The sequence below is a fragment of the Anomaloglossus baeobatrachus genome, chromosome 1, assembly GCF_048569485.1.
Source record: "Anomaloglossus baeobatrachus isolate aAnoBae1 chromosome 1, aAnoBae1.hap1, whole genome shotgun sequence".
In the NCBI taxonomy this organism is placed as follows: Eukaryota; Metazoa; Chordata; class Amphibia; order Anura; family Aromobatidae; genus Anomaloglossus; species Anomaloglossus baeobatrachus.
Window position 1 is genome coordinate 337,104,476 of NC_134353.1, and position 27,610 is coordinate 337,132,085.

A 27,610-nucleotide genomic window follows, 5' to 3' on the forward strand; every position below is an offset into this window, starting at 1 on the left:
CGCATAATGAGTTAACTTTTCTTAAGTTACCGCTGAAGTTACCAGATAGCAATCCTATAGGTAGAAGAATTGCAATTCCCCAGTGAAATGTATATAACTACACCCACTTGGACATTAAAAAACGTTAACTCATTAGGTGGAAATACATTGGATTGCTAGTATCTCTGCAACAGACAAAAACATCTTATTCCACTCTGCAGACACTATTACATCCTGTGTCCAGGTCAACATGTAAAATTTGGTGAAACGTCCTCTATTTTCTAGATATTCCACCTAACTCATTTTACATTAACCTAGCTAACGTCATAAAGATAAAACTGAAGCATAGCTTTGTCACCTCATCTGCCAGAAGGACCTTGCCAAACTCCAAGTGATGTCTTTCCAGAATAGAGGATCCATGTAATTTTGCAAGAGGATGTTGAGATCTGAAGAAAACAACCAAGTTAAACTTAAAAAAATGTATATTTTCACATTGAGAGTTCAAAGTATAAATAGAGAATTAGCATGTAACTTCATTAAAAATTGCTTTCTCCACTTTTCTGAGGATTTTTTTGAGTATAAATAGTATAATGATACGACCCAAACATTAACACCTTGTAAGCCATTAATATGGTAGTAAAGCAAAATTATATAGTGAGCATGCAATGTGTTTAATATGTTTACCTCTAATACAATAATTTATTTAGTTGTTGCCATAGACATGATCATTCGTTCCAATCTCATTGTGAGGCCGTTTTACAACAATATTGGTACATGTAATCAAAGTACATATTACCTAACAGTTGCATTCATAAAATATAAAAAAAAACACAAACTACATTACTTACTTCATCTGGTAAAGATTATTAGTTCCTCTATGGTCTATATCATGGCAAAACCCTGCAGTAACCATGGCCATGGCTTCTAGATCTGTATAATAGCGCTTTAATTTCCCAGTCTATAAACAAGGAAACATATAATATACAAATAAGAAAATTTTTATTTTCCTTATATGTCTATGCACATTCACTGATATTTGAGCTATCTTTAGCATAAGATAGAGCAAGAAGAGGACTCCTGTCCTTCAAAAAGTTGTTAATGATAAATATTGGAATGTAGCTCTATTAAAGCTTGGACTTTCCTGTATAAACTAAAGCCAGTGCTATACTGGCACAATCATGCTGATTCTATACATACCTTTAGTTGTGAGATCGGATGTATACTTTCTGAAATACAGGCAAGTAAAGTTTGTGAAATACACTGTTATTTGATTGATAGCAGCTACAGAATATCTAATAGGTGGGTCGGGTTTTGCTAGTTATTGGTTTTGCTAGTTATTCTCGCCCCTGTCTACCTACCTGGACCGTCCTAACCCTGTAATAACAGAGAAAGGAGGGGGAGAAAGGACAGGCATACAGGGGTGGGAATAACTGGCAAAATCTGGCCCACCTATCAGATATTCTGTAGCTGCTATCAATCAAATATCATTGTATTTCACAAAGTTTACTTGTATTTCAGAAACTATACATCCGATCTGACAACTACAGGTATGTGTAAAATCAGCATGATAGCACCAGTATAGCACTGGCTTTAGTTTATATAGGAAAATCCTGGTGGTTGGTCCTTTTTAAATGCATAAAAAAAGCTATATATTGGCCAAATAGAGACATACCATCAGAAGTGTGAACATGGTTTGTGCAACATTGAATCCATGGCGCCAGTTGTGATAGGTAACCCTTCTATATCCCTTCTTCATGGCATACATAAATCTCACCAATGCCTAAATGATAAAGGCAGGTAATTAAAATCCCCATAGATGAACTGGGCAGTCAACCTAATTTGATCTTTTGCAGATCAACTTGATCATCTCTACAGATTACAAATACTTAATTTAAATCTACATGTTATAAAATATTGATAAGGCTAATCCTTGTAATCTACAGACATTTATAACATAACTTTACTTACTTTACTTTTAATTTCTTACCTCTGGAGGGATTTGAAACTTCTTTACCACTCCAAGTTCATAGTACATTTGGATTCCACATTTTACAAGATCTATTTCTGTGCAGTCAAAATCCGAGAAACGGAATTCATAAATTTCAAATTTGGTAGCTCCTGGCAATTGTGTTTTCTGGAAATAAGGAGCAGCCATTTCGGCACACATGTATATATTTAGTTGAATGTTAATTAATGTTTTCATTATGTTTTTAGAAATATTCTTAACATTTTTCCCCATAAGTAATATATTTTGAGACCAGATATATAAATAACATTCTGTAATTTTCATAGCAATACTAGTAAACCATATATTTTTATGAAAATATTATTTATACAGTACTGTGAAAAAGGTTTAGGCAACTTTGAAAAAAGTATGCAAAGTGAAAATGTATTAAGAAATCAAAGCGTTAATAGCTTATTTTACCAATTAACAAAAATCAAAGTGAACAAAAGAGAAATTTAAATCTGATCATTATATGGTGTGACCACCCACTGTTTTTTTCGAGGTACACTTGTACACAGTTTTTGAAGGACCTCGACAGGAAGTTTGTTCCAAACATCTTGGAAAACTAACCACTAGAGTTGAGCGTGGTTCGCGGTTCTCCAGTTCGCGGTTCGAGTGATTTTGGGGGCTGTTCTAGATCGAACTAGAACTCGAGCTTTTTGCTAAAGCTCGATAGTTCTAGATACGTTCGAAAACGGTTCTAGCAGCAAAAAGCAGGGCTTTTTACAGCTACAGTATGCAGGAGCCATCGCTGGCAGCCTGCCACAAGCTGGTAACCAAGATAAACATCGGGTATCCAAGCAAAGCGCTTTGGTTAGTAACCCGATGTTTATCCTAGTTACGTGCAGGAAGCCCACACTTCCCCGCTCAGCTCGCTCCGCCCCCTCCTGCCCGCGGCATGTACACACGTACACACACACACACACTCTGCACACACACTCTGCACACACACTCTGCACACATGGTTCCGCTCGGCTTACCTGCGGTGATGAAGTCCCGCCATCCCGACCTCAGCGCTGTCACTGTCCTCCATGGCCACCGCTTGTCACATCACCTTCTCTCGCTTCCGACCCGAGACTGACTAGCGGTGACGTCACGGGCCTCTCGCGATACTTGGCTGTGAAGGCGGCGGTCATTGAACTCAGTGACAGGTGCTGTCAGTGTGCAGGAGATCAGCACAGGTAATGTACCTCGCTGACAGCAGCACTTGTCATGCCCTGCAGTGACCTGGGCTGACCCATTGATGTTAGCTCAGGTCACTGCATTGCTCTCCCAGCCAATGGGGAACATTCTGCTCTTCATTGACTGGGACAGTGTGGATCGTCATGGCAACCCCTTGGATTACACCAGACCTGGATTTGTTTTTCTTTCTAATAAATTGGTTAAAGAGGGAATGTTTTGGGGAGTGTTTTTTCAAATAAAAATGTGTTTGTCGTCTATTTTTTTTTATTACTGACTGGGTTGGTGATGTCGGGTATCTGATAGACGCCTGACCTCACCAACCCCGGGGCTTGATGCCAGGTGACATTGCACATCTGGTATTAACCCCATATATTACCCCGTTTGCCACCGCACCAGGGCGCGGGATGAGCTTGGGCGACGCACCAGGATTGGCGCATCTAATGGATGCGCCACTTCTGGGGCGGCTGCGGCCTGCTATTTTTAGGCTGGGGAGAGTCCAATAACCATGGACCTCCCTAGTCTGAGAATATCAGACCCCAGCTGTCTGCTTTACCTTGGCTGGTGATCCAATTTTGGGGGGGACCCCTACGTGTTTTTTTTTTTAATTATTTATTTAATTTAAAATAACAGCGTGGGGTGCCCTCAGTTTTGGATTACCAGCCAAGGTGAGGTTGCCAGCTGTGGTCTGCAGGCTGCAGCCGTCTGCTTTACCCTAGCTGGCTACAAAACTAGGGGGAACCCTACGTCATTTTTTTTTTCATTTTTTTGGCTAAATACAAAGCTAAGCACCCCTTAGTGCCACATGAAAGGCACCAAAGGGTGAAAAGTTACAAAATGCAGGAGAGTGGGACATTATGTGTCTTTCTGCCATTATAATGACAGAAAAGACTGATATGAAGTGTACAAGCACAAGAAAATCACCAGAGGGCTCTACGCTGCGAAAAGCAGTAGAAAATGGCACTGGAGTGAACAGGTGACCGCCCCATGTAGGATGAAGCTATGGATCCTGGGTAAATTTATGCATTTACCCTCCTTCAGTTTTTTTGCAGTACACAAAAAAAACGGAAGGCACACGGATGACAAACAGATGACATACGGACCGTCTACGGAACGGAAACGGATGCCACACGGATGCACCCGTGAAAAAAAACGGACTGTTTTCTGCAGACCGCAAAAATGGATCGGTCGTGTTAATGTAGCCTTATTCTGATCTGCCGTTTATAAACAGCAGGCAGAAATAAGTGAATAGCGCCCCCCGGCGTCAGAAAATCTCCGGGGTTTCAGGGCTAGCTGAGACCCTGGAGATCATGATTCAGGACGGTGTTTCCGGTCCCCGCTCACGTGATCACAGGTATACACCGTACACCGTACACCAATACCCAACAGTTTATGATGTTGGGTATCTAATAGACGCCATGACATCACAAACTGCTGGGCTTGATCTCAGGTGACTTTACAGCTAGTATCAACCCGATTTATTACCCCGTTTGCCACTGCACCAGGGCACGGGATGAGCTGGGGTGAAGTGCCAGGATTGGCGCATTTAGTGGATGCGCCACATCTGGGGTGCCTGCGGCCTGCTTTTTTTAGGCTGTGAAGGCCCAATAACTATGGACCTTCCCACCCTGAGAATACCAGACCACAGCTGTCCGCTTTACCTTGGCTGGTGATCCAATTTGGGGGGGGACCCTACTTTTATTGTGTAATTATTAATATTTATAAAATAATTATAAAAAAGAGCCTGAGGGGACCTCCACATTGGATCCCCAACCACGGTAAAGCTGCCAGCTGTGGTTTTCAGGCTACAGCCGTCTGCTTTACCCTAGCTGGCTATCAAAAATGGGGGGACCCAACATCATTTTTTTTTTTAACTATTTTTTAAATAGAAAAAATTAATGGGCTTCCCTGTATTTTGATTGCCAACCAAGGTAACGGCAGGCAGATGGGGGTGGCAACCCATAGCTGTCTGCTTTATCTGCGCTGAGAATCAAAAATACCGCGGAGCGCTATGTCATTTTTTTTAAGATTTATTTTTACAGCACTGTGATGTCCAGCAATCAAAATACAGGGAAGCCCATTTTGTTTTTAGTTATTTAAATAAATAATTAAAAAAAGATATATATGGGCTCCCGCTGCATTTTTTGTATTGCTAGCTAAGGGTAATCCAAGCAGCTACTGGCTGCTAACCCCCACTGCTTGGTGTTACCTTCACTGGCAATGGAAAATCCAGGGAAGCATTTTTTATTTTTTTTGCCAAAAAACTACAAAAAAAGGACGTGAGCTTCGCCATATTTTTGTATGCTAGCCAGGTATAGCAGGCAGGTGCTGGAAGAGTTGGATACAGCGCCAGAAGATGGCGCTTCTATGAAAATGCCATTTTCTGAGGCGGCTGCTGTCTGCAATTCGCAGCAGTGGGGCCCAGAAAGCTCAGGCCAACCTGTGTTGCGGATTCCAATCCCCAGCTGCCTAGTTGTACCTGGCTGGACACAAAAATGGGGCGAAGCCTACGTCATTTGTTTTCTAATTATTTCATGAAATTCATGAAATAATAAAAAAAGGGCTTCCCTTTATTTTTGGTTCCCAGCCGGGTACAAATAGGCAACTGGGGGTTGGGGGCAGCCGTACCTGCCTGCTGTACCTGGCTAGCATACAAAAATATGGCAAAGCCCACATAATTTTTTCAGGGGGCAAAAAACTTCTGCATACAGTCCTAGATGGAGTATGCTGAGCCTTGTAGTTCTGCAGCTGCTGTCTGTCTGTATGGAGAAGAGCAGACAGCAGCTTCAGAACTACAAGGCTCAGCATACTCTATCCAGGACTGTATGCAGAAGTTTTTTGCCCACCAAAAAAATGACGTGGGCTTCGCCATATTTTTGTATGCTAGCCAGGTACAGCAGGCAGCCACGGGCTGCCTCCAACCCCCAGTTGCCTATTTGTACCCGGCTGGGAACCAAAAATATAGGGAAGCCTGTTTTTTTTAATTATTTCACTTATTTCATGAAATAATTAAAAAACAAATGACATGGGCTTCGCCCCATTTTTGTGTCCAGCCGGGTACAACTAGGCAGCTGGGGATTGGAATCCGCAGCACAGGTTAGCCCGAGGTTTCTGGGCGCCTCTGCTGCGAATTTCAGTCCGCAGCCGTCCCAGAAAATGGCGCTCTCATAGAAGCGCCATCATCTGGCGCTGTATCCAACTCTTCCAACAGCCCTGGAGCCGGGTGGCTTGTTGGGTAATCATGAGTTAATACTGGCTTTGTTTTACTAGCCAGTATTAAGCCAGAGATTCTTAATGTCAGGCACGTTTGACCCGGCCATTAAGAATCTCCAATAAAGGGTTAAAAAAAAGACACCACACAGAGAAAAAATACTTTAATAGAAATAAATACACAGACACATTAGAGACTCCATCTTTATTACCCCCTGTCAGCCCTCCACGATCCATGGTCTTCTGTCTTTCTCGTTCAACAAATGCAGCTCTGCTACATCACTGCTGCATGGGGAAGACGCTGCTTCCCGTTGAGCATTCACTCCGTGAAAGCTGCACGAGAAGCAGCGTGCAGCCTTCACTCCGTGAGTGATCAGTGCTGCTAGCGGTAACAGCGGTAACGCTGACAGACGCGTTACCATAGCAACGGTGCTCCCGGAGCCGCGGTTAGCGGTGACGTCACCGCTAACTGGGTTGCTATGGCAACGGTGATCTCCGTTAATGACCGGCTGTGTCAGCCGGTCCCTAACGGAACGGGGAGTCGACCGTGTGTTAGAGCATGTCGCCGGTACACGGCGATACACAAATGTGCACCGTGTACCGGAGAGATGCACTCGCAGGTCCTACATGACGCGTCATAGTCATGTGACCAGTCTGTAGCCAATGAGATAATAGCCACGTGACTGGTAACATGGCTATTTTGACGTCACGATAGGTCCTGCATCTCTGCTAGCAGTGCCGGTCACCGGGAGGATTCAGCGATCATCGGATGGAATAGCGGCAGGAGACAGAGTGCAGGAGGGATCGCGGGGACCGGTAAGTGTTATGGCAATGTTTATTAACTGTATGTGTACATTTATAATGCATTTTTATGTGTTTGTGATTGCCTCCCATTATAGCCTATTGGTTCGAGTTCGGTTCGTCGAACGTTCGACGAACCGAACCCGAACGGGAGCTCCGTTCGGCGAACCGACCTCGAGCCGAACCGCGACCGGTTCGCTCATCTCTACTAACCACAGATCTTATGTGAATGTAAACTTGTGCAAATCATTTTATCTCTTCATGTAACCCAAACAGTCTGATTATGTTGAGCTTAGGACTCTGGGAGGGACAGATCATCACTTCCAGAAATTCTTGTTCTTCTTTACACTGAAGACACTTTTTAATGACACTCAAAACCAAGATGAAAATAATATGGACGTATACCCTGCTGTAACTAAATAAAAGTATAGCGCATATAAATAAACATAGGGTACTAAGTAAACACTATTTTTGATCAAAAAAGCATAAAGCCATCCCACCCTGACAAGAAATATCCAAATCGGGAAAGTATCTAACACTCTATAGTATTAAAACTTTACCATGTGTCAGAATAGACTTCAGTCTGAATAAGGGCAGAAAATGACTGTGTCTCAACTACTGTATAGGCACACAGCCATGGGAAGCAATAGCAGCTCAGTGACACCCTATTTGTACTGAGTACAGGAGACTAAAGAAAAACAAAAAAATGAGCTGAAGCGTGAGTTAGTATACATATAAGTTATAAGCGCATATTCATATATGCATGTTCATTAGATAAACAAAAACCAAGGTGAAAATCATAATATCGACATATATCCTGCTGGAAATAAGTGAACACAATAATGCATATAAATAAACATAGGGTACTTAGTGAACAACATTTTTGATCAAAAAAGCATAAAGCCATCCCACCGCGACAAGGTGTACCCAAATCGGGACGGTACCTAGCACTCTAGTATTAAAACCTTATCATGTGTCAGAATCTGCTGTAAATAATTAAAGCAATAGTACATATTTCTTAATGACACTGTTGTAGTTTGGGGGTTATTGTCCTGCTGCAGAATAAATTTGGAGCCAATCAGATGCTTCCCTGATCATTTTGTATAAGTATCTGACAGTCTTTCACAGCATTGAGGACACCATTAATCCAGACTAAATCTCCAAATTCTTTTGCTGAAATGCAGCTCCAAACTTCCAAGGATCCTCCACCATGCTTTACTGTTGCCTAAAGACACTCATTATTGTACCAGAATCCAGTCTTTCGGCGAAAAATCTGCCTTTTGATACAGTCAGATATTTCAACTTTTGACTCATTAATTCAGAGCACATGCTGCCATTTGAAAGCAAAGCGTGGTCACACCCTTATATATCATATCAATACTTCTTTTTTTAAAGCATGCTTAAAATCTTTGCACAGTACTACATATTTTCTTCAGCTTTTAATAAAAAAAATAGTAATTATAACTTAGTTTTTATCCATATGAAAGTAATTTTTTTCATGGAGGGAGCTCAAAGTCTCTGAACACAACTTGCTACTTTCTCAGCATGTTTTTATATGGGTAAGTGGTAGTTTGTAGTCAGATATTGAGCTCCTGCTGTCAGAATATATGTGACAAATTTCAGGGATGACGGGAGTAGCATTTTCTGGGTTTTTTTTAAAGAATATTTTATACATACAAGTAGTTTGGCAATTTCATCCTCGTCACATTGTTCAAGCTCCTTTCCAAGTTTTTCACGAGATGGCTAGAAAAAGACAGTAGGATAAAAGTTATATAAGTTGGGTCATTAATTAATCATGAAGGTTAAATATAACAGCTGATGAAGGGTAGCCCTGGAGAGGAAATCGTTAATATTTCCAAATATACAACCAAGTAAAAAAACTTTATTCGACAGGAAGTTAGTACAAGTTGTAAGATACTTTTCCCATATTTCAAATGATCTTATGTTCTGTCCACATCCAAAAATATCAGTGATACAAATTAGGGTCAGAATAGTTCACCAAAGAGTCCTCCAGGCCAACTTAATGGCATCCAAAGATCTAGAAATTTGAACCCCGGCTGACCCCTGGCTGTCATGACAACACATCATGTCACAGGGTCTTTGGGGGCCTTCCATGGAAGCAGGGAGTTATACACTCCCCCTGCTTGCCGCATGTTAAATCCTGCTGTCAGAGATTGACAGCAAGATTTAACTAGTTAACAGTCATGGGCAGATCTCTGATCCATCTGATCAGATCAGCCGACATGTTTAGGGAAGGATGCGGGCTCAGCCTAGGAGCCCGCATCAAAGCCAGGGACACAACCTATCAAGTATCAGCATTTTATAGGTCGTGAAGGGGTTAAGGGTAGGTAGTAGTCCAGATACACAATTTGTGCAAAACAAAATTCATAAAAACTACCAATTACCAGGATATCTTGCATTTCTTCACAGTTACACTTCACATGGTACATCACCATATCTTGTGCAATGTCCTTACGGTTTTCCAGCTTATTCATCTTGTCATAGGTATCAGTGTTTAGAACAGACCAGCCCAGAAACTGTGTCAAAGACTGCAAAGGAGGAAAATATAACAAGTAAATGGTTTCATAATAACATACTTACTATCTAATCAAATATTTTCACATATTGAATATCTGTTGTGTTACAAAGGGCTTTGATTAAACATATTACATTATTTGGCTTATGTATATGAAGCCTAATCAGTCAATATACAGTGGATACGGAAAGTATTCAGACCGCTTTACATTTTTCACTCTGTTTCATTGCAGTCATTTGGTAAATTCGAAAAAGTTCATTTTTTTTTCTCATTAATGTACACTCTGCACCCCATCTTGACAGAAAAAAACCCCATAAATGTACAAATTTTTGCAAATTTATTAAACACGAAAGACTGAAATATCACATGGTCATGAGTATTCAGACCCTTTGCTCAGTATTGAGTAGAAGCACCCTTTTCAGCTAGTACAGCCATGAGTCTTCTTGGCAATGATGCAGCAAGTTTTTCACACCTGGATTTGGGGATCCTCTGCCATTCTTCTTTGCAGATCTCTCCAGTTCTGTCAGGTTGGATGGTGAACATTGGTGGACAGCCATTTTCAGGTCTCTCCAGAGATGCCCAATTGGGTTTAGGTCAGGGCTCTGGCTGGGCCAGTCAAGAATGGTCACAGAGTTACTCATTTGCCTCTCCTTTGTTATTTTAGCTGTGTGCCTAGGGTCATTGCCTTATTGGAAGGTGAACCTTCGGCCAGGTTTGAGGTCAAGAGCACTCTAGAAGAGGTTTTCTTCCAGGATATCTCGATATTTGGCTGCATTCATCTTTTTGCTTCAATTGCAACCAGCCATCATGTCCCTGCCGCTGAAATACACCCCCATAGCATGATGCTGTCAACACCATGTTTCACTGTTGGGATTGTATTGGGCAGGTGATGAGCAGTGCCTGTTTTTCTCCACATATACCACTTAGAATTATCACCAAAAAGTTCTACCTTCATCTCATCAGATCAGAGAATCTTATTTCTCATAGTCTGGGAGTCCTTCATGTGTTTTTTTGCAAACTATATGCGGTTTTTCATATGTCTTGCACTGAGGAGAGGCTTCTTCTGCCATAGAGGTCCGACTGGTGGAGGGCTGCAGTGATTGTTGACTTTGTGGAACTTTCTCCCATCTCCCTACTGCATCTCTGGAGCTCAGCCACAGTGATCTTGGGGTTCTTCTTTACCTCTCTCACCAAGGCTCTTATCCCATGATTGCTCAGTTTGGCTGGACGGCCAGGTCTAGGAAGAGTTCTGGTGGTCCCAAACTTCTTTCATTCAAGGATTATGGAGACCTCTGTGCTCTTAGAAACCTTGAGTACTGCAGAAATTCTTTTGTAACCTTGGCAGATCTGCGCCTCACCACAATTCTGTCTCTGAGCTCCTTGGGCAGTTCCTTTGACCTCATGATTCTCATTTGGTCTGACATGCACTATGAATGAGATGTGAGGTCTTATATAGACAGGTGTGTGCCTTTCCAAATCAAGCCCTATCAGTTTACTTAAACTTAAACACAGCTGGACTCCATTGAAGGAGTATAACCATCTCAAGGAGGATCACAAGGAAATGGACAGCATGTGACGTAAATATAAGTGTCTGAGCAAAGGGTCTGTGTCAGGGCCAGGTGGACGGGCAGACCCAGGAGGTGGATCCACTGGGCCGAACTCCTAGATGGTAGTAAAGAGTCCGGTAGCTGGAGCACTATAAACAGCAGAACAGTCCGTGCACACGAGTATAGCGGAGAAGTCCCTGGGACCACGGAGTCACGGGTGGTAGTCCGGGTGACGCTGCTCTGGTTCGGAAGCCGAGATGATGTCAGGCGGGGTCCGGAACCTTTGGAGCGAGGTGATGAGTCACCGCAGGGATCCGGGATGGTGCGGACTGTCAGGATGGCAGATGGACAGCGTTCGGGGTTCGGGATACGGCAGGACTGGATGGCGAGGCAGGCACGGCTCTACGAGAGAGATAGGTAAGTACATGCACAGAAACACCAGGAGACCTGACTCCTAGCTTAGGAAACACGAAGATCAGGCCCCGCCCCCTTGGACAATAACCCCCTTTATACCCTGTACCTGTTTAGCCTCATTTCCTGTTAATGGACGCTGGCCCTTTAAGAAAGGGTCAGTGACCGCGCGCGCGCCCTAATGCGCATGCGCGCCGCCCGGGTGCCAGAAGCCAGGGAAGGAGGCTGCGAGGAGGACGCAGGGGAGCCGGCCAGGGCCTGGGAAGCCGTCGGGCGCCGGGATCGGAGACCAGGGGGCCTGGGAAGGACGGGCACCGGAGGCTGGAGAGCGGGGAGCGTGGCAGGTGAGCCGGGGAGCGGGGGTGAGGACCCAGGGAGCGGAACCGAGGACCCGGGGAGCGTGACAGTACCCCCCCCCCACGCCCCCCTCCCCGCAACCGGGACATGAAGGCACGGATCAGAGGAGTGCCCACGTTCTCCCTGGGCTCCCAGGACCTATCCTCAGGACCATACCCTTCCCAGTCCACCAGGAAGAACTGTCGACCTCGTACGGTCTTCATGGCCACGATATCCCTTACCGCATAGATGTCGTCATCGGCAATAGGTGGAGGAGCCGGACTGGCAGCAGCGGAGAAGGGACCAAGGACAACCGGCTTGAGCAGGGAAACGTGGAAGGAGTTGGGTATCCTCATCGTGGCCGGGAGCTGTAGCTTGTAGGAGACCTCATTGATCTTGTTGAGGACTTTAAACGGCCCAATGTAGCGAGGACCCAGCTTGTATGATGGTATCTTCAGGCGGACGTACTGGGAAGCAAGCCAGACGAGATCTCCAGGAGAGAAACACGGAGGGTCCAGACGTTTCTTGTCTGCGTGTCTTTTCATCCGCAGGGAAGCACGCCCAAGGGACGCTTTGATAGAGTCCCAAATGGTTGCAAAGTCACGGGCTACTGTATCTGCAGCAGGGACATCCGAAGAAGGAGATACAGGCAATGGGATGAAAGGCTGAAGTCCGTAAACGACATGGAAGGGAGAGCTGGAGGAGGACTCACTGACGTGGTGGTTGTGGGAGAATTCAGCCCAAGGAAGAAGAGCGGACCAGTCGTCGTGATGGACGTTAACATAGTGACGTAAGAAAGAGGTCAAGATTTGATTGACCCTCTCTACCTGGCCATTAGACTGAGGATGGTATGCAGATGAAAAGTCCAGAGTCACTCCCAGATGTTTACAGAGAGCCCTCCAGAAGCGGGAGGTGAACTGAGTTTCTCTGTCGGATACGATGTGTAATGGAAAGCCATGCAAGCGGAAGATGTGTTGTATAAAGGCGTCCGCGAGTTCCTGAGCAGAGGGCAGTCCAGCCATAGGGACGAAATGGGCCATTTTAGAGAACCGGTCCACCACGACCCATATGACTGTGTGTCCGGAGGACAATGGCAAGTCCGTAATAAAGTCCATTGCTATGTGTTGCCACGGAACTGACGGTATCGGCAGAGGCAGAAGACGGCCATATGGGAGGTGTTTGGGCGTCTTGTTCCTGGCACAAGAGGAACAGGCGGATACAAAAGCAGCGACGTCCGTGCGAAGGGATGGCCACCAGTAATGACGTACAATCGCACCCCATGTCTTTTTCTGACCAGCATGACCGGCTGTTTTCGAGGCATGACCCCAGTGTAACACTCTTTCCCTGTCTACCTCGGAGACATAGGTCTTCCCGGGCGGTATCTGGGCCAGGGTGACAGGAGCCACCGGAATGATTTTACTAGGACAAATGATGGGTTGGGTAGTCTCTTCCTCCTGCTCCATGGGCATGAAAGACCTGGACAAGGCATCAGCACGTACATTCTTGTCCGCGGGTCGTAAGTGAAGCTGGAAATCAAACCTGGCAAAGAATAGGGACCACCTGGCTTGCAGTGGGTTCAGTCGCTGAGCGGACCGCAGGTATTCCAAGTTCTTGTGGTCCGTGTAAATAATCACGGGGTACACTGCCCCTTCCAGGAGGTAGCGCCATTCCTCCAAAGCCAGTTTGACTGCCAAGAGCTCTCGGTCACCGATGGTGTAATTGCGTTCAGGCGCTGAGAAGCCCTTGGAGAAGAATCCGCAAGTCACCATCTTCCCGGAGGAGGACTTTTGCATGAGCACTGCTCCGGCTCCTGAGGAGGAGGCATCCACCTCCAAGGTGAACTGGCGGTTTAACTCCGGACGGTGAAGTACAGGAGAGGAGGCAAATGCCCGCTTCAGAGAGCCAAACGCGGCGTCAGCCGCAGGTGACCAGTCCTTTGGATTAGCCTCCTTCTTAGTCAGGGCGGAGAGAGGAACAGTCAAGGCAGAGAAGTGAGGGATAAACTGGCGGTAGTAGTTGGCGAATCCCAGGAAGCGTTGGATTGCCTTCAGTCCAGAAGGAGGAGGCCAGTTGAGAATGGCGGAGACCTTCTTGGGATCCATCTGCAGTCCGGTATCAGAGATGATGTACCCCAGGAAGGGGAGAGAAGACTGCTCAAAGACACACTACTCATACTTTGCGTACAGACGATTCTCTCTCAGTCTTTGTAGAACCAGCTGTACGTTTTCTCTGTGGGTTTGGAGGTCCGGAGAGAAGACAAGGATGTCATCTAGATACACTACCACACAGATGTAGAGAAGGTCCCGGAACACGTCGTTCACCAGTTCTTGAAAGACGGCAGGAGCGTTACACAGGCCGAAGGGCATCACGCAGTATTCATAATGTCCATCGCGCGTATTGAACGCGGTTTTCCATTCGTCACCAGAGCGGATGCGTACCAGATTGTAAGCACCCCGGAGATCCAGCTTGGTGAACACACGAGCTCCTCTAAGCCGGTCAAACAATTCGGGAATGAGCGGCAGTGGGTACTTGTTTTTTACGGTGATTTGATTCAAACCCCGGTAGTCTATGCATGGGCGTAAGTCGCCCTCTTTCTTCTTGACAAAGAAGAAACCTGCTCCAGCAGGAGAGGAGGATCTCCGAATGAACCCCCTTGCCAGGCTCTCTGAGATGTAAGCAGACATGGCCCTTGTTTCGGCTGGAGATAAAGGATATATCCGTCCTCGTGGTGGTGTTGTTCCTGGGAGCAGGTCGATGGCACAATCGTATGGACGATGTGGCGGCAGTACCTCGGATTCCTTTTTATCAAAAACATCTGCAAAGGACCAATAGGCCGAGGGCAGCCCCGGTAGGTTCTCTGGAACCGGAGGTCGTCGGATGGGTTGTATGGACTTTAGGCACCTCTCATGACACGAAGAGCCCCATCGGGTGATTTCGCCAGTGCCCCAACTGACTGATGGTTCGTGTGTCCGCAACCATGGAAGTCCCAGCAGGATCTGGTGGGACATGTGTGGGAGGACGTAGAAAGCGATGTTCTCGGTGTGAAGGGCACCGATACGCAGTTCGACCGGCCTGGTGATCCAGGAGATGGTGTCAGAGAGGGGTCTCCCATCCACCGAGGCAATCACTAGGGGCTTGTCGAGTGGAATAACAGGCACCCGGTACTTGTCCACCGTGGTCTGCTGGATGAAATTGCCTGCTGCCCCGGAATCGAGGTAGGCATCAGCCGTGAACCGCGTCTCTCCCGTTGTCACTTGCACTGTCCATGTAACCGGGTCAGAGAGAGTCCCAGCACCTAGGGTGGCCTCTCCTACCAACCCTAGGCTTTGGAGTTTCCCGGCCTCTCTGGACAGGAGCGTAGCAGGTGTGTGCCCTCACCGCAGTAAAAGCAGAGACCCTTGGCGAGCCGCTCTGCTCGACGTTGTTCAGACTGACGCACTCGGTCGATCTGCATGGGCTCGTGGACGGGAGCCCCAGCTGTCGATGACTGAAGTACGGAGGGTTTCTGCGGAGGAGGGGAATGCCGTACCGGACGTCTCTCACGGGACGCTTCCTTGGATCGCTCCTGAAAGCGAATGTCCACTCGAGTCGCTAGGGCAATCAGGGCATCTAGGGTGGTCGGTACGTCACGACCCGCCAGCTCGTCTTTAATTCGCCCTGAGGGTCCTTCCCAGAAGGCGGCGGTTAGGGCCTCGTTGTTCCACCCTAGTTCTGAGGCCAGGGTGCGAAACCGGATCGCGTATTGACCCACCGTCAGAGTCCCCTGACGTAAGCGGAGAAGAGACGAAGCAGACGCGGAGGCGCGTCCGGGCTCATTGAAGGTACCACGGAATGCCTGCAGGAAGTCCTGGATGTTCGTGGTCACAGGATCCCCCTTCTCCCACAAGGGGTTCATCCACGCCAGTGCCTCACCCTCTAGATGGGACATGATGAAAGCGACCTTGGCTTGGTCGGAGGCAAACAAATGCGGCAGCTGCGTGAAATGGAGGGAGCATTGGTTTAAGAATCCCCTGCAGGTCTTGGGGTCTCCGGCGTACCGGGGTGGTGAAGCCAACCGAAGTCTGGTGGTATCTGAAGAAGTCACCACAGGAGCTGGAGCCGTGGCTTGACTAGTGGAAGCCCGGGATGTTGAAGTCGTAACTGCCGCTTGTAGCGTGTTCAGGCGGGCGTCCACAGAAGACATGAATTGCAGCATGCGGGTCTGAGTCTCACGCTGGCGTTGGAGTTCCTCCTGTACGGCTGCTAGTGCTGCAGCGGGATCCATGGCCTGATCTTACTGTCAGGGCCAGGTGGACGGGCAGACCCAGGAGGTGGATCCACTGGGCCGAACTCCTAGATGGTAGTAAAGAGTCCGGTAGCTGGAGCACTATAAACAGCAGAACAGTCCGTGCACACGAGTATAGCGGAGAAGTCCCTGGGACCACGGAGTCACGGGTGGTAGTCCGGGTGACGCTGCTCTGGTTCGGAAGCCGAGATGATGTCAGGCGGGGTCCGGAACCTTTGGAGCGAGGTGATGAGTCACCGCAGGGATCCGGGATGGTGCGGACTGTCAGGATGGCAGATGGACAGCGTTCGGGGTTCGGGATACGGCAGGACTGGATGGCGAGGCAGGCACGGCTCTACGAGAGAGATAGGTAAGTACATGCACAGAAACACCAGGAGACCTGACTCCTAGCTTAGGAAACACGAAGATCAGGCCCCGCCCCCTTGGACAATAACCCCCTTTATACCCTGTACCTGTTTAGCCTCATTTCCTGTTAATGGACGCTGGCCCTTTAAGAAAGGGTCAGTGACCGCGCGCGCGCCCTAATGCGCATGCGCGCCGCCCGGGTGCCAGAAGCCAGGGAAGGAGGCTGCGAGGAGGACGCAGGGGAGCCGGCCAGGGCCTGGGAAGCCGTCGGGCGCCGGGATCGGAGACCAGGGGGCCTGGGAAGGACGGGCACCGGAGGCTGGAGAGCGGGGAGCGTGGCAGGTGAGCCGGGGAGCGGGGGTGAGGACCCAGGGAGCGGAACCGAGGACCCGGGGAGCGTGACAGTACCCCCCCCCCCCACGCCCCCCTCCCCGCAACCGGGACATGAAGGCACGGATCAGAGGAGTGCCCACGTTCTCCCTGGGCTCCCAGGACCTATCCTCAGGACCATACCCTTCCCAGTCCACCAGGAAGAACTGTCGACCTCGTACGGTCTTCATGGCCACGATATCCCTTACCGCATAGATGTCGTCATCGGCAATAGGTGGAGGAGCCGGACTGGCAGCAGCGGAGAAGGGACCAAGGACAACCGGCTTGAGCAGGGAGACGTGGAAGGAGTTGGGTATCCTCATCGTGGCCGGGAGCTGTAGCTTGTAGGAGACCTCATTGATCTTGTTGAGGACTTTAAACGGCCCAATGTAGCGAGGACCCAGCTTGTATGATGGTATCTTCAGGCGGACGTACTGGGAAGCAAGCCAGACGAGATCTCCAGGAGAGAAACACGGAGGGTCCAGACGTTTCTTGTCTGCGTGTCTTTTCATCCGCAGGGAAGCACGCCCAAGGGACGCTTTGATAGAGTCCCAAATGGTTGCAAAGTCACGGGCTACTGTATCTGCAGCAGGGACATCCGAAGAAGGAGATACAGGCAATGGGATGAAAGGCTGAAGTCCGTAAACGACATGGAAGGGAGAGCTGGAGGAGGACTCACTGACGTGGTGGTTGTGGGAGAATTCAGCCCAAGGAAGAAGAGCGGACCAGTCGTCGTGATGGACGTTAACATAGTGACGTAAGAAAGAGGTCAAGATTTGATTGACCCTCTCTACCTGGCCATTAGACTGAGGATGGTATGCAGATGAAAAGTCCAGAGTCACTCCCAGATGTTTACAGAGAGCCCTCCAGAAGCGGGAGGTGAACTGAGTTCCTCTGTCGGATACGATGTGTAATGGAAAGCCATGCAAGCGGAAGATGTGTTGTATAAAGGCGTCCGCGAGTTCCTGAGCAGAGGGCAGTCCAGCCATAGGGACGAAATGGGCCATTTTAGAGAACCGGTCCACCACGACCCATATGACTGTGTGTCCGGAGGACAATGGCAAGTCCGTAATAAAGTCCATTGCTATGTGTTGCCACGGAACTGACGGTATCGGCAGAGGCAGAAGACGGCCATATGGGAGGTGTTTGGGCGTCTTGTTCCTGGCACAAGAGGAACAGGCGGATACAAAAGCAGCGACGTCCGTGCGAAGGGATGGCCACCAGTAATGACGTACAATCGCACCCCATGTCTTTTTCTGACCAGCATGACCGGCTGTTTTCGAGGCATGACCCCAGTGTAACACTCTTTCCCTGTCTACCTCGGAGACATAGGTCTTCCCGGGCGGTATCTGGGCCAGGGTGACAGGAGCCACCGGAATGATTTTACTAGGACAAATGATGGGTTGGGTAGTCTCTTCCTCCTGCTCCATGGGCATGAAAGACCTGGACAAGGCATCAGCACGTACATTCTTGTCCGCGGGTCGGAAGTGAAGCTGGAAATCAAACCTGGCAAAGAATAGGGACCACCTGGCTTGCAGTGGGTTCAGTCGCTGAGCGGACCGCAGGTATTCTAAGTTCTTGTGGTCCGTGTAAATAATCACGGGGTACACTGCCCCTTCCAGGAGGTAGCGCCATTCCTCCAAAGCCAGTTTGACTGCCAAGAGCTCTCGGTCACCGATGGTGTAGTTGCGTTCAGGCGCTGAGAAGCCCTTGGAGAAGAATCCGCAAGTCACCATCTTCCCGGAGGAGGACTTTTGCATGAGCACTGCTCCGGCTCCTGAGGAGGAGGCATCCACCTCCAAGGTGAACTGGCGGTTTAACTCCGGACGGTGAAGTACAGGAGAGGAGGCAAATGCCCGCTTCAGAGAGCCAAACGCGGCGTCAGCCGCAGGTGACCAGTCCTTTGGATTAGCCTCCTTCTTAGTCAGGGCGGAGAGAGGAGCAGTCAAGGCAGAGAAGTGAGGGATAAACTGGCGGTAGTAGTTGGCGAATCCCAGGAAGCGTTGGATTGCCTTCAGTCCAGAAGGAGGAGGCCAGTTGAGAATGGCGGAGACCTTCTTGGGATCCATCTGCAGTCCGGTATCAGAGATGATGTACCCCAGGAAGGGGAGAGAAGACTGCTCAAAGACACACTTCTCATACTTTGCGTACAGACGATTCTCTCTCAGTCTTTGTAGAACCAGCTGTACGTTTTCTCTGTGGGTTTGGAGGTCCGGAGAGAAGACAAGGATGTCATCTAGATACACTACCACACAGATGTAGAGAAGGTCCCGGAACACGTCGTTCACCAGTTCTTGAAAGACGGCAGGAGCGTTACACAGGCCGAAGGGCATCACGCAGTATTCATAATGTCCATCGCGCGTATTGAACGCGGTTTTCCATTCGTCACCAGAGCGGATGCGTACCAGATTGTAAGCACCCCGGAGATCCAGCTTGGTGAACACACGAGCTCCTCTAAGCCGGTCAAACAATTCGGGAATGAGCGGCAGTGGGTACTTGTTTTTTACGGTGATTTGATTCAAACCCCGGTAGTCTATGCATGGGCGTAAGTCGCCCTCTTTCTTCTTGACAAAGAAGAAACCTGCTCCAGCAGGAGAGGAGGATCTCCGAATGAACCCCCTTGCCAGGCTCTCTGAGATGTAAGCAGACATGGCCCTTGTTTCGGCTGGAGATAAAGGATATATCCGTCCTCGTGGTGGTGTTGTTCCTGGGAGCAGGTCGATGGCACAATCGTATGGACGATGTGGCGGCAGTACCTCGGATTCCTTTTTATCAAAAACATCTGCAAAGGACCATGTTACGGGGGGCTGTCTGATAATAACTTAAATGAGTATCAGACAGTCAGGGTCCACCGTGCAAAGACTCTGCTGCAGACTATGGCAGAGTGCAATACCTCTGTTAACTCACAGAAGGATATAATAAGTAAAGCAATTCCTCCCTTACTTGGAGGGTGTGTGGAATGATCTCTGTTAATAATCACAGAGATAAAGGCGATGTGTGCGAAATGGCACCTACCTAGGTCCGCTCTTCTAGTGGTGCAAAAGAGACGAACAGCAGCGTAAGCCGCACAAAGCTCCTACCTGCGTTCGCTCCACTAGTGTGCGAGGACACGAACCACTAGATATGGCACCTGCCTAGGTCCGCTCTTCTAGTGGTGCAAAAGAGACGAACAGCAGCGTAAGCCGCACAAAGCTCCTACCTCTGTTCGCTCCCCTAGTGTGCGAGGATACGAACAACTGCCAGACGCAGTATAAGGAACGTTACCCTAGCGGCAACGTCCACCTACGAGTCGAATCACAAGGCCCAGCCAGACCATGTGCCTCAGGCACCTGCCTATGTCCGCTCCCCTAAGAGGTAAGGATACGGACAGCAGCTGAAGCTGTAAGGTATAAGAACGCTACCCTGCCGGTAGCGCTCACCTAGCATAGACAGAGGAATGCCTAGAGGAACGTGCACAGGGCGTCTACCCTCATGCATGAACCAAGAGGACTGAGCGCCATGCGGCGTGTGTCAGGGTCTTATATAGACTCTGTGCCTCATCCAAGATGGAGGACACCAGAGCCAATCCGCTGCCAGAACGACAAGAGTGACATCATGCTGGCCTATCACCGAGCAAGGCGTCACAAGCACATGACCAGCGACCAATCGGCATAGAAGGTGTCAGAGACATGTGACCTCGTGTCAGTGATGATGTCACCCGCACATGTGCAATAGCTCCAAGATAGGACTTAGTCTCCAGCGCTCGCACATGTGCAGTAGCAAGAAATCTGGACTTAGTCTCCAGCGCTCGCACATGTGCAGTAGCAAGAAATCTGGACTTAGTCTCCAGCGCTCGCACATGTGCAGTAGCAAGAAATCTGGACATAGTCTCCAGTGCTCGCAGCAACCGTAACAGACCAATAGGCCGAGGGCAGCCCCGGTAGGTTCTCTGGAACCGGAGGTCGTCGGATGGGTTGTATGGACTTTAGGCACCTCTCATGACACGAAGAGCCCCATCGGGTGATTTCGCCAGTGCCCCAACTGACTGATGGTTCGTGTGTCCGCAACCATGGAAGTCCCAGCAGGATCTGGTGGGACATGTGTGGGAGGACGTAGAAAGCGATGTTCTCGGTGTGAAGGGCACCGATACGCAGTTCGACCGGCCTGGTGATCCAGGAGATGGTGTCAGAGAGGGGTCTCCCATCCACCGAGGCAATCACTAGGGGCTTGTCGAGTGGAATAACAGGCACCCGGTACTTGTCCACCGTGGTCTGCTGGATGAAATTGCCTGCTGCCCCGGAATCGAGGTAGGCATCAGCCGTGAACCGCGTCTCTCCCGTTGTCACTTGCACTGTCCATGTAACCGGGTCAGAGAGAGTCCCAGCACCTAGGGTGGCCTCTCCTACCAACCCTAGGCTTTGGAGTTTCCCGGCCTCTCTGGACAGGAGCGTAGCAGGTGTGTGCCCTCACCGCAGTAAAAGCAGAGACCCTTGGCGAGCCGCTCTGCTCGACGTTGTTCAGACTGACGCACTCGGTCGATCTGCATGGGCTCGTGGACGGGAGCCCCAGCTGTCGATGACTGAAGTACGGAGGGTTTCTGCGGAGGAGGGGAATGCCGTACCGGACGTCTCTCACGGGACGCTTCCTTGGATCGCTCCTGAAAGCGAATGTCCACTCGAGTCGCTAGGGCAATCAGGGCATCTAGGGTGGTCGGTACGTCACGACCCGCCAGCTCGTCTTTAATTCGCCCTGAGAGTCCTTCCCAGAAGGCGGCGGTTAGGGCCTCGTTGTTCCACCCTAGTTCTGAGGCCAGGGTGCGAAACAGGATCGCGTATTGACCCACCGTCAGAGTCCCCTGACGTAAGCGGAGAAGAGACGAAGCAGACGCGGAGGCGCGTCCGGGCTCATCGAAGGTACCACGGAATGCCTGCAGGAAGTCCTGGATGTTTGTGGTCACAGGATCCCCCTTCTCCCACAAGGGGTTCATCCACGCCAGTGCCTCACCCTCTAGATGGGACATGATGAAAGCGACCTTGGCTTGGTCGGAGGCAAACAAATGCGGCAGCTGCGTGAAATGGAGGGAGCATTGGTTTAAGAATCCCCTGCAGGTCTTGGGGTCTCCGGCGTACCGGGGTGGTGAAGCCAACCGAAGTCTGGTGGTATCTGAAGAAGTCGCCACAGGAGCTGGAGCCGTGGCTTGACTAGTGGAAGCCCGGGATGTTGAAGTCGTAACTGCCGCTTGTAGCGTGTTCAGGCGGGCGTCCACAGAAGACATGAATTGCAGCATGCGGGTCTGAGTCTCACGCTGGCGTTGGAGTTCCTCCTGTACGGCTGCTAGTGCTGCAGCGGGATCCATGGCCTGATCTTACTGTCAGGGCCAGGTGGACGGGCAGACCCAGGAGGTGGATCCACTGGGCCGAACTCCTAGATGGTAGTAAAGAGTCCGGTAGCTGGAGCACTATAAACAGCAGAACAGTCCGTGCACACGAGTATAGCGGAGAAGTCCCTGGGACCACGGAGTCACGGGTGGTAGTCCGGGTGACGCTGCTCTGGTTCGGAAGCCGAGATGATGTCAGGCGGGGTCCGGAACCTTTGGAGCGAGGTGATGAGTCACCGCAGGGATCCGGGATGGTGCGGACTGTCAGGATGGCAGATGGACAGCGTTCGGGGTTCGGGATACGGCAGGACTGGATGGCGAGGCAGGCACGGCTCTACGAGAGAGATAGGTAAGTACATGCACAGAAACACCAGGAGACCTGACTCCTAGCTTAGGAAACACGAAGATCAGGCCCCGCCCCCTTGGACAATAACCCCCTTTATACCCTGTACCTGTTTAGCCTCATTTCCTGTTAATGGACGCTGGCCCTTTAAGAAAGGGTCAGTGACCGCGCGCGCGCCCTAATGCGCATGCGCGCCGCCCGGGTGCCAGAAGCCAGGGAAGGAGGCTGCGAGGAGGACGCAGGGGAGCCGGCCAGGGCCTGGGAAGCCGTCGGGCGCCGGGATCGGAGACCAGGGGGCCTGGGAAGGACGGGCACCGGAGGCTGGAGAGCGGGGAGCGTGGCAGGTGAGCCGGGGAGCGGGGGTGAGGACCCAGGGAGCGGAACCGAGGACCCGGGGAGCGTGACAGTCTGAATACTTACGACCATGTGACATTTCAGTTTTTCTTGTTTAATAAATTGGCAATAATTTCTACACTTCTGCTTTTTTCTGCAAAGATGGGGTGCAGAGTGTACATTAATGAGAAAAAACAAAATCAACTATTTCAAATTTACCAAATGGCTGCAATGAAACAAAAAGTGAAAAATTTAAAGGGGTCTGAATACTTTCCGTACCCACTGTCTAAATGTTTTCACATATGTTAGGAATGTGTATATCTTACAATCTTTCCTTTTCATAGTTCCATTACAAATACAAATCTAAAGAAAAAAAATGAATGAAATTTGGAAAACATATAGAATCTCTTACCGTTTGTGTCTATAGTTGCTGTACAGACCTTTGTGACTCCTCGGTTACAGACTACAAACAAACTGTGCAGTCTGAATACATCGGTCTTAATATCCTACCTAATGTATTATAGGAAAAGTAGGGGCAGTTTGAAGTGAGAATGAATTCAGAATTGAACTTCAGATTTAAGCTATAGGTATAAAACAAAGGTTTCATATGTTTCTGACTATAAGACGCACCTGATTATAAGACGCACCCAGGTCTGGACAACAGAAAATAGGGAAAAAATGTGAATAATAAAGATACTCTGGTGATATAAAGATGTGGAGGAGATAATATTGGTGGTCTACAGTTGTGCTTGTTTCTCTGTGCTCTAGGGTAGAAGAGGGGGGTAATAACTTATTCTAAAGTGATCAGCTTTTGTCTGGGAGACCAAGACTCTTCTCCTAAGTGGAAATCATTTTACTGATGACCTTACTAAATGCAATTTATAAGACGCACATAATTTTAGCAAGATGTTTTCTTGATAAAAAATGCAGTCTCATAATCAGAAAAATACCTTATATTCTTTTTAAACACAGCCATTTGCTAAATTGCATCACTTTTGAAAGTTAGGGGCCACTTATAAAACAGAATGGTAAAATTATGAAGATAACCTAACCAGTTATTTACCTCCATTAATGTTTCATCCATCTCATCAAAAGGTTTTCCATCCTTCCTGTTGTAAAAGGTAGCAACGCCAACAATTTCTTCTTTTTTGTTCACAATAGGCATTGACAGAACATTTTTAATAACCCAGCCTGATTCATCCAAAGGTTCTTTCTTGAAAACAAATTCATAAATAACTTAGATTAAATCAACCAGGTTAGCTGGAAAAAAAAGTGTAGGACAAGGAAAATAATCTTATAAGGTACATTGGTGTGAATTTATATACTAGGGGTATATAACTGGAGTCATTATAGGAGTTGTCCACTTTTTGTAAAATTTTGTCTCTTAGCACAATTTGGTATAAAAAAAAATAACTGCACTGTACTCACCTTCCTTGGTCCACCAATTAGTCTCCCTTGTTGCCCCCAGTGTCTGGCATTGACTGCGGTGCCGACGTAACATATATAGCTTGACAGCCAATCAGTAAGCTCAACAGCTCTGCCAGTGTAGCAGGACCAAACCATAGCTGCTGAGCTCACTGATTGGCTGCTGCGCAGTGGATGTGATGTCATTGCCAATGGCCAATATCAGGCATGGGGAACAATAGTTGACAGTGGACCTTGGAAAGGTGAGTACAGCACAATCTATTTATTTATACCAAACTGCAGGGACAAAATTTTTACAGAATGGCTACAACTTCTTTAATTATTTAATTCTGATTCCTTGAATTCAAGTTTCCACAGTGCTCTGTAATCTACAAGTCAGGTCCTTACAGCGGATTTTCCAATTGACAGAATTATTTTTCAAATAGGGAATTTTTGAGTTAACAGGGTTGTCTGTGCTGAAATAAAAAGTCTGCAATCACTTTATGTGACTGCAGCCATATATGAGCAGTCACATGCCGACTAGTCTCACCTGGTTTCTGTTCATAGAAGAGAACTGAGAGAAGCCAGATGAGTCTAGTCAGCAAGTCAGCATCTCATACCTGTGGTCACAAAACTGCCAACTCACAAGAGGATTATAGGGAAATCCTGACAGTATGGGAATTGGATTATAGGGAAATCCTTTCAGTATGTGAATTGCACAATGTCACAATTCAGTACTCTGGATTCACATAGAGTGACTGCAGACTTTTCAGCTTGGACAATCCCTTTAACACATGGGCTTTCCTGTTCACATACTGGAAAGCCGTTATTAATAGAAGGGAATTTAATAAGACCAGGTTTTCTTACTATGATAAACGTGTCAGTCCATATTTGTAGCCTTACTGCTTCCATTAACTGCTACTTACTAAGTGGCATAACAGACATAAAAATAACTAAAAAGTCACACATTTTAGCATAGATATGGTGTATGCCATAATTTCCTACTTTTTATGTCGGGCAATGATAACTTCAGTTCACTTTCTTTTTTATTATGAGGATTTGTCCTAACTTAAACAAGCAAGAAATCATATATGTCATGTATACATAAGAATAGGATATCCCATTCATTTTGAATGTATGAGCATTTTGTAATACACAGAAGGAATTGTTTTTATACTATTATTAATTTGACACATTTTAATTATTCTCCTTACTTATTTTTATGTCTTAATAAAGGATTAATAAATATACTGTATATTTAATTGCATTTTTTTATATGTATTAGTGTTAGGAACAGTGAAGTTGAACACATATTATCAGGATAGGAATATGGAATCACCATGTAGATCCACCTCACATTTTGGAGCCATGCTTCCATAGCTGAAGTTGGATGACGTCACATGCCAACTTGCAGGACTCAACAGGCCAGATCGTTCTGGACTGCATACCTAACCATACACATTAGACTAATGTTACCCGAACCCGACAATATCCATGGGTTCATCCCAAACTCTAATGTGTATGGGGTGCTGGTCAACTGATTGTTCAATGAGCATAGCTGATTTGGAATGCCGATTGATTTTTTCTCCCGGCGATAAGTCGATGGCAAGGAGATCAGCTGATGGCTTTCACATATGGATCACAGAAGTTCTTGACCAGGTTTATTCTCCATTGGGACTTCATGGACTCTTTTTTTATTATAACTATCATTATTTTCTCAGAATTATTGGACATGATAATACTAACACTTTCTGTTACTACTATTTTGGTTGTAATCCAATCTCTATTGATAGCCTGGTGTGGGCAAGGACAGCTCAATCATCATTGATGTTTAACTGGATCTAAATTCTTTGATTATGTGAGAACGGTTGCACCCAGTAATCTATGGGATACACTGTTGGATTCAGAATCCCCTTGGTTTCATTATGTTGCTGTCAGATGAGGTAGCAAAACCCTGCTAACAGATTCCCATTAAGCTATGTCAACCACAAATGCTGCCTGTCTTGTCTACAAGAACTATATTATATTTTTACCTGAAATTTGAACATTTCATCTGCGGCTGCATTCATAATGTTGCAAATCTATATAAGAGTAAAATAATAAAGTGTAAGAACATGCATTTCCATATGGTGTTTATAGCAATATCACAATAAAGTGAACCTATTACTCAGAATAAATTGTGTGTATACTTTAGTAGTACCTTTTCCCCTCTACAGACATTTTCAATTGTCAAGTTTTTCCTGAGCTCAGCTCCAAAAAACACTGGCAGGAATAACTATAAGGTTCTCTCACTCAGCCGTCTGTGACTGTTTCCACTCAAGTAGCAGATGGTTGTAATAGGTCCTAGCCAAGTTTACCATTTTCTGCTAGTTAAATATGAGATGGGCTAGCCTCTTGGCAGATAACATCCCTGAGCCCATAAAAACAATACTCCTCTCTCTTCTGCAATTGTGTAATTGTGACCACTGCAGCCAATCTCTGTCTGGACCAATCACATGGTGGGCCTCCTTAAATATGAAACAAGAGACTGGCTGGAGACCCAGGCAGCAATGGAGATGGAGTGAGAGGGGATTAATAGGCGAGTGTATATTTTAATTAATAGAGGACTGTTTCTTCATTTATTTTTTACGAGTAGAAAAAAAAAGTTTTGAATCCAAGTAAACTTAGACAAAAACGTAGTAAACACTATTGCTTATGTCAAAAATGTAAATGAAAGGTATATTATAATGGTCTTCTTGCAGGTGCAGCAATGACCAGATTTTAGTGTAGAGAATATGAAATTAAAAGGAACCTGTCGTGTCCATTAATGCTATTAACCTGCAGACACAGGGTTAATTTGTAGATTAATGGTGTTAGGAAGCTGCCTGGCTACAATACTAAAAGTGCAGCACTCGGGACAAAATGAACTTTATTTCTCTCGGCAGCCACAGAGCAGTCAGTGACTGTAATTGCTCTGGATACACCTGCATGACAAAATGCCGGCAGCACCAAAGAAAAATGAAGTTCATGACCTCCCAGGTGCTGCAATTTTAGTGCAGTAGACAGGCACTTTAATAATGCTGTTAACATGCAGATTAACCCTACATGGGTTTTCACTAAATTAGATTTTTTTGCACAGATATTCAAATAATATTTGCCTTTTTTGTGATACATAGAGCTTGAATTTTACGT

General features: G+C 47.3%; 1 protein-coding gene across 1 annotated transcript in view; it reads right to left on the reverse strand.

Moving 5' to 3' along the window:
• Positions 1–27,610, reverse strand: part of LOC142292369 (rod cGMP-specific 3',5'-cyclic phosphodiesterase subunit beta-like) — a 113,096-nt gene that overhangs the window by 31,433 nt on the left and 54,053 nt on the right. The window contains exons 8-15 of the mRNA XM_075337696.1: positions 26,473–26,520; positions 24,099–24,248; positions 9,580–9,723; positions 8,852–8,917; positions 1,967–2,113; positions 1,652–1,759; positions 828–937; positions 338–425 (exon numbers count right to left, since the gene is read on the reverse strand). Coding sequence (XP_075193811.1) covers positions 338–425; positions 828–937; positions 1,652–1,759; positions 1,967–2,113; positions 8,852–8,917; positions 9,580–9,723; positions 24,099–24,248; positions 26,473–26,520 — 861 coding nt within the window. The remainder of the gene's footprint in view (positions 1–337; positions 426–827; positions 938–1,651; positions 1,760–1,966; positions 2,114–8,851; positions 8,918–9,579; positions 9,724–24,098; positions 24,249–26,472; positions 26,521–27,610) is intronic.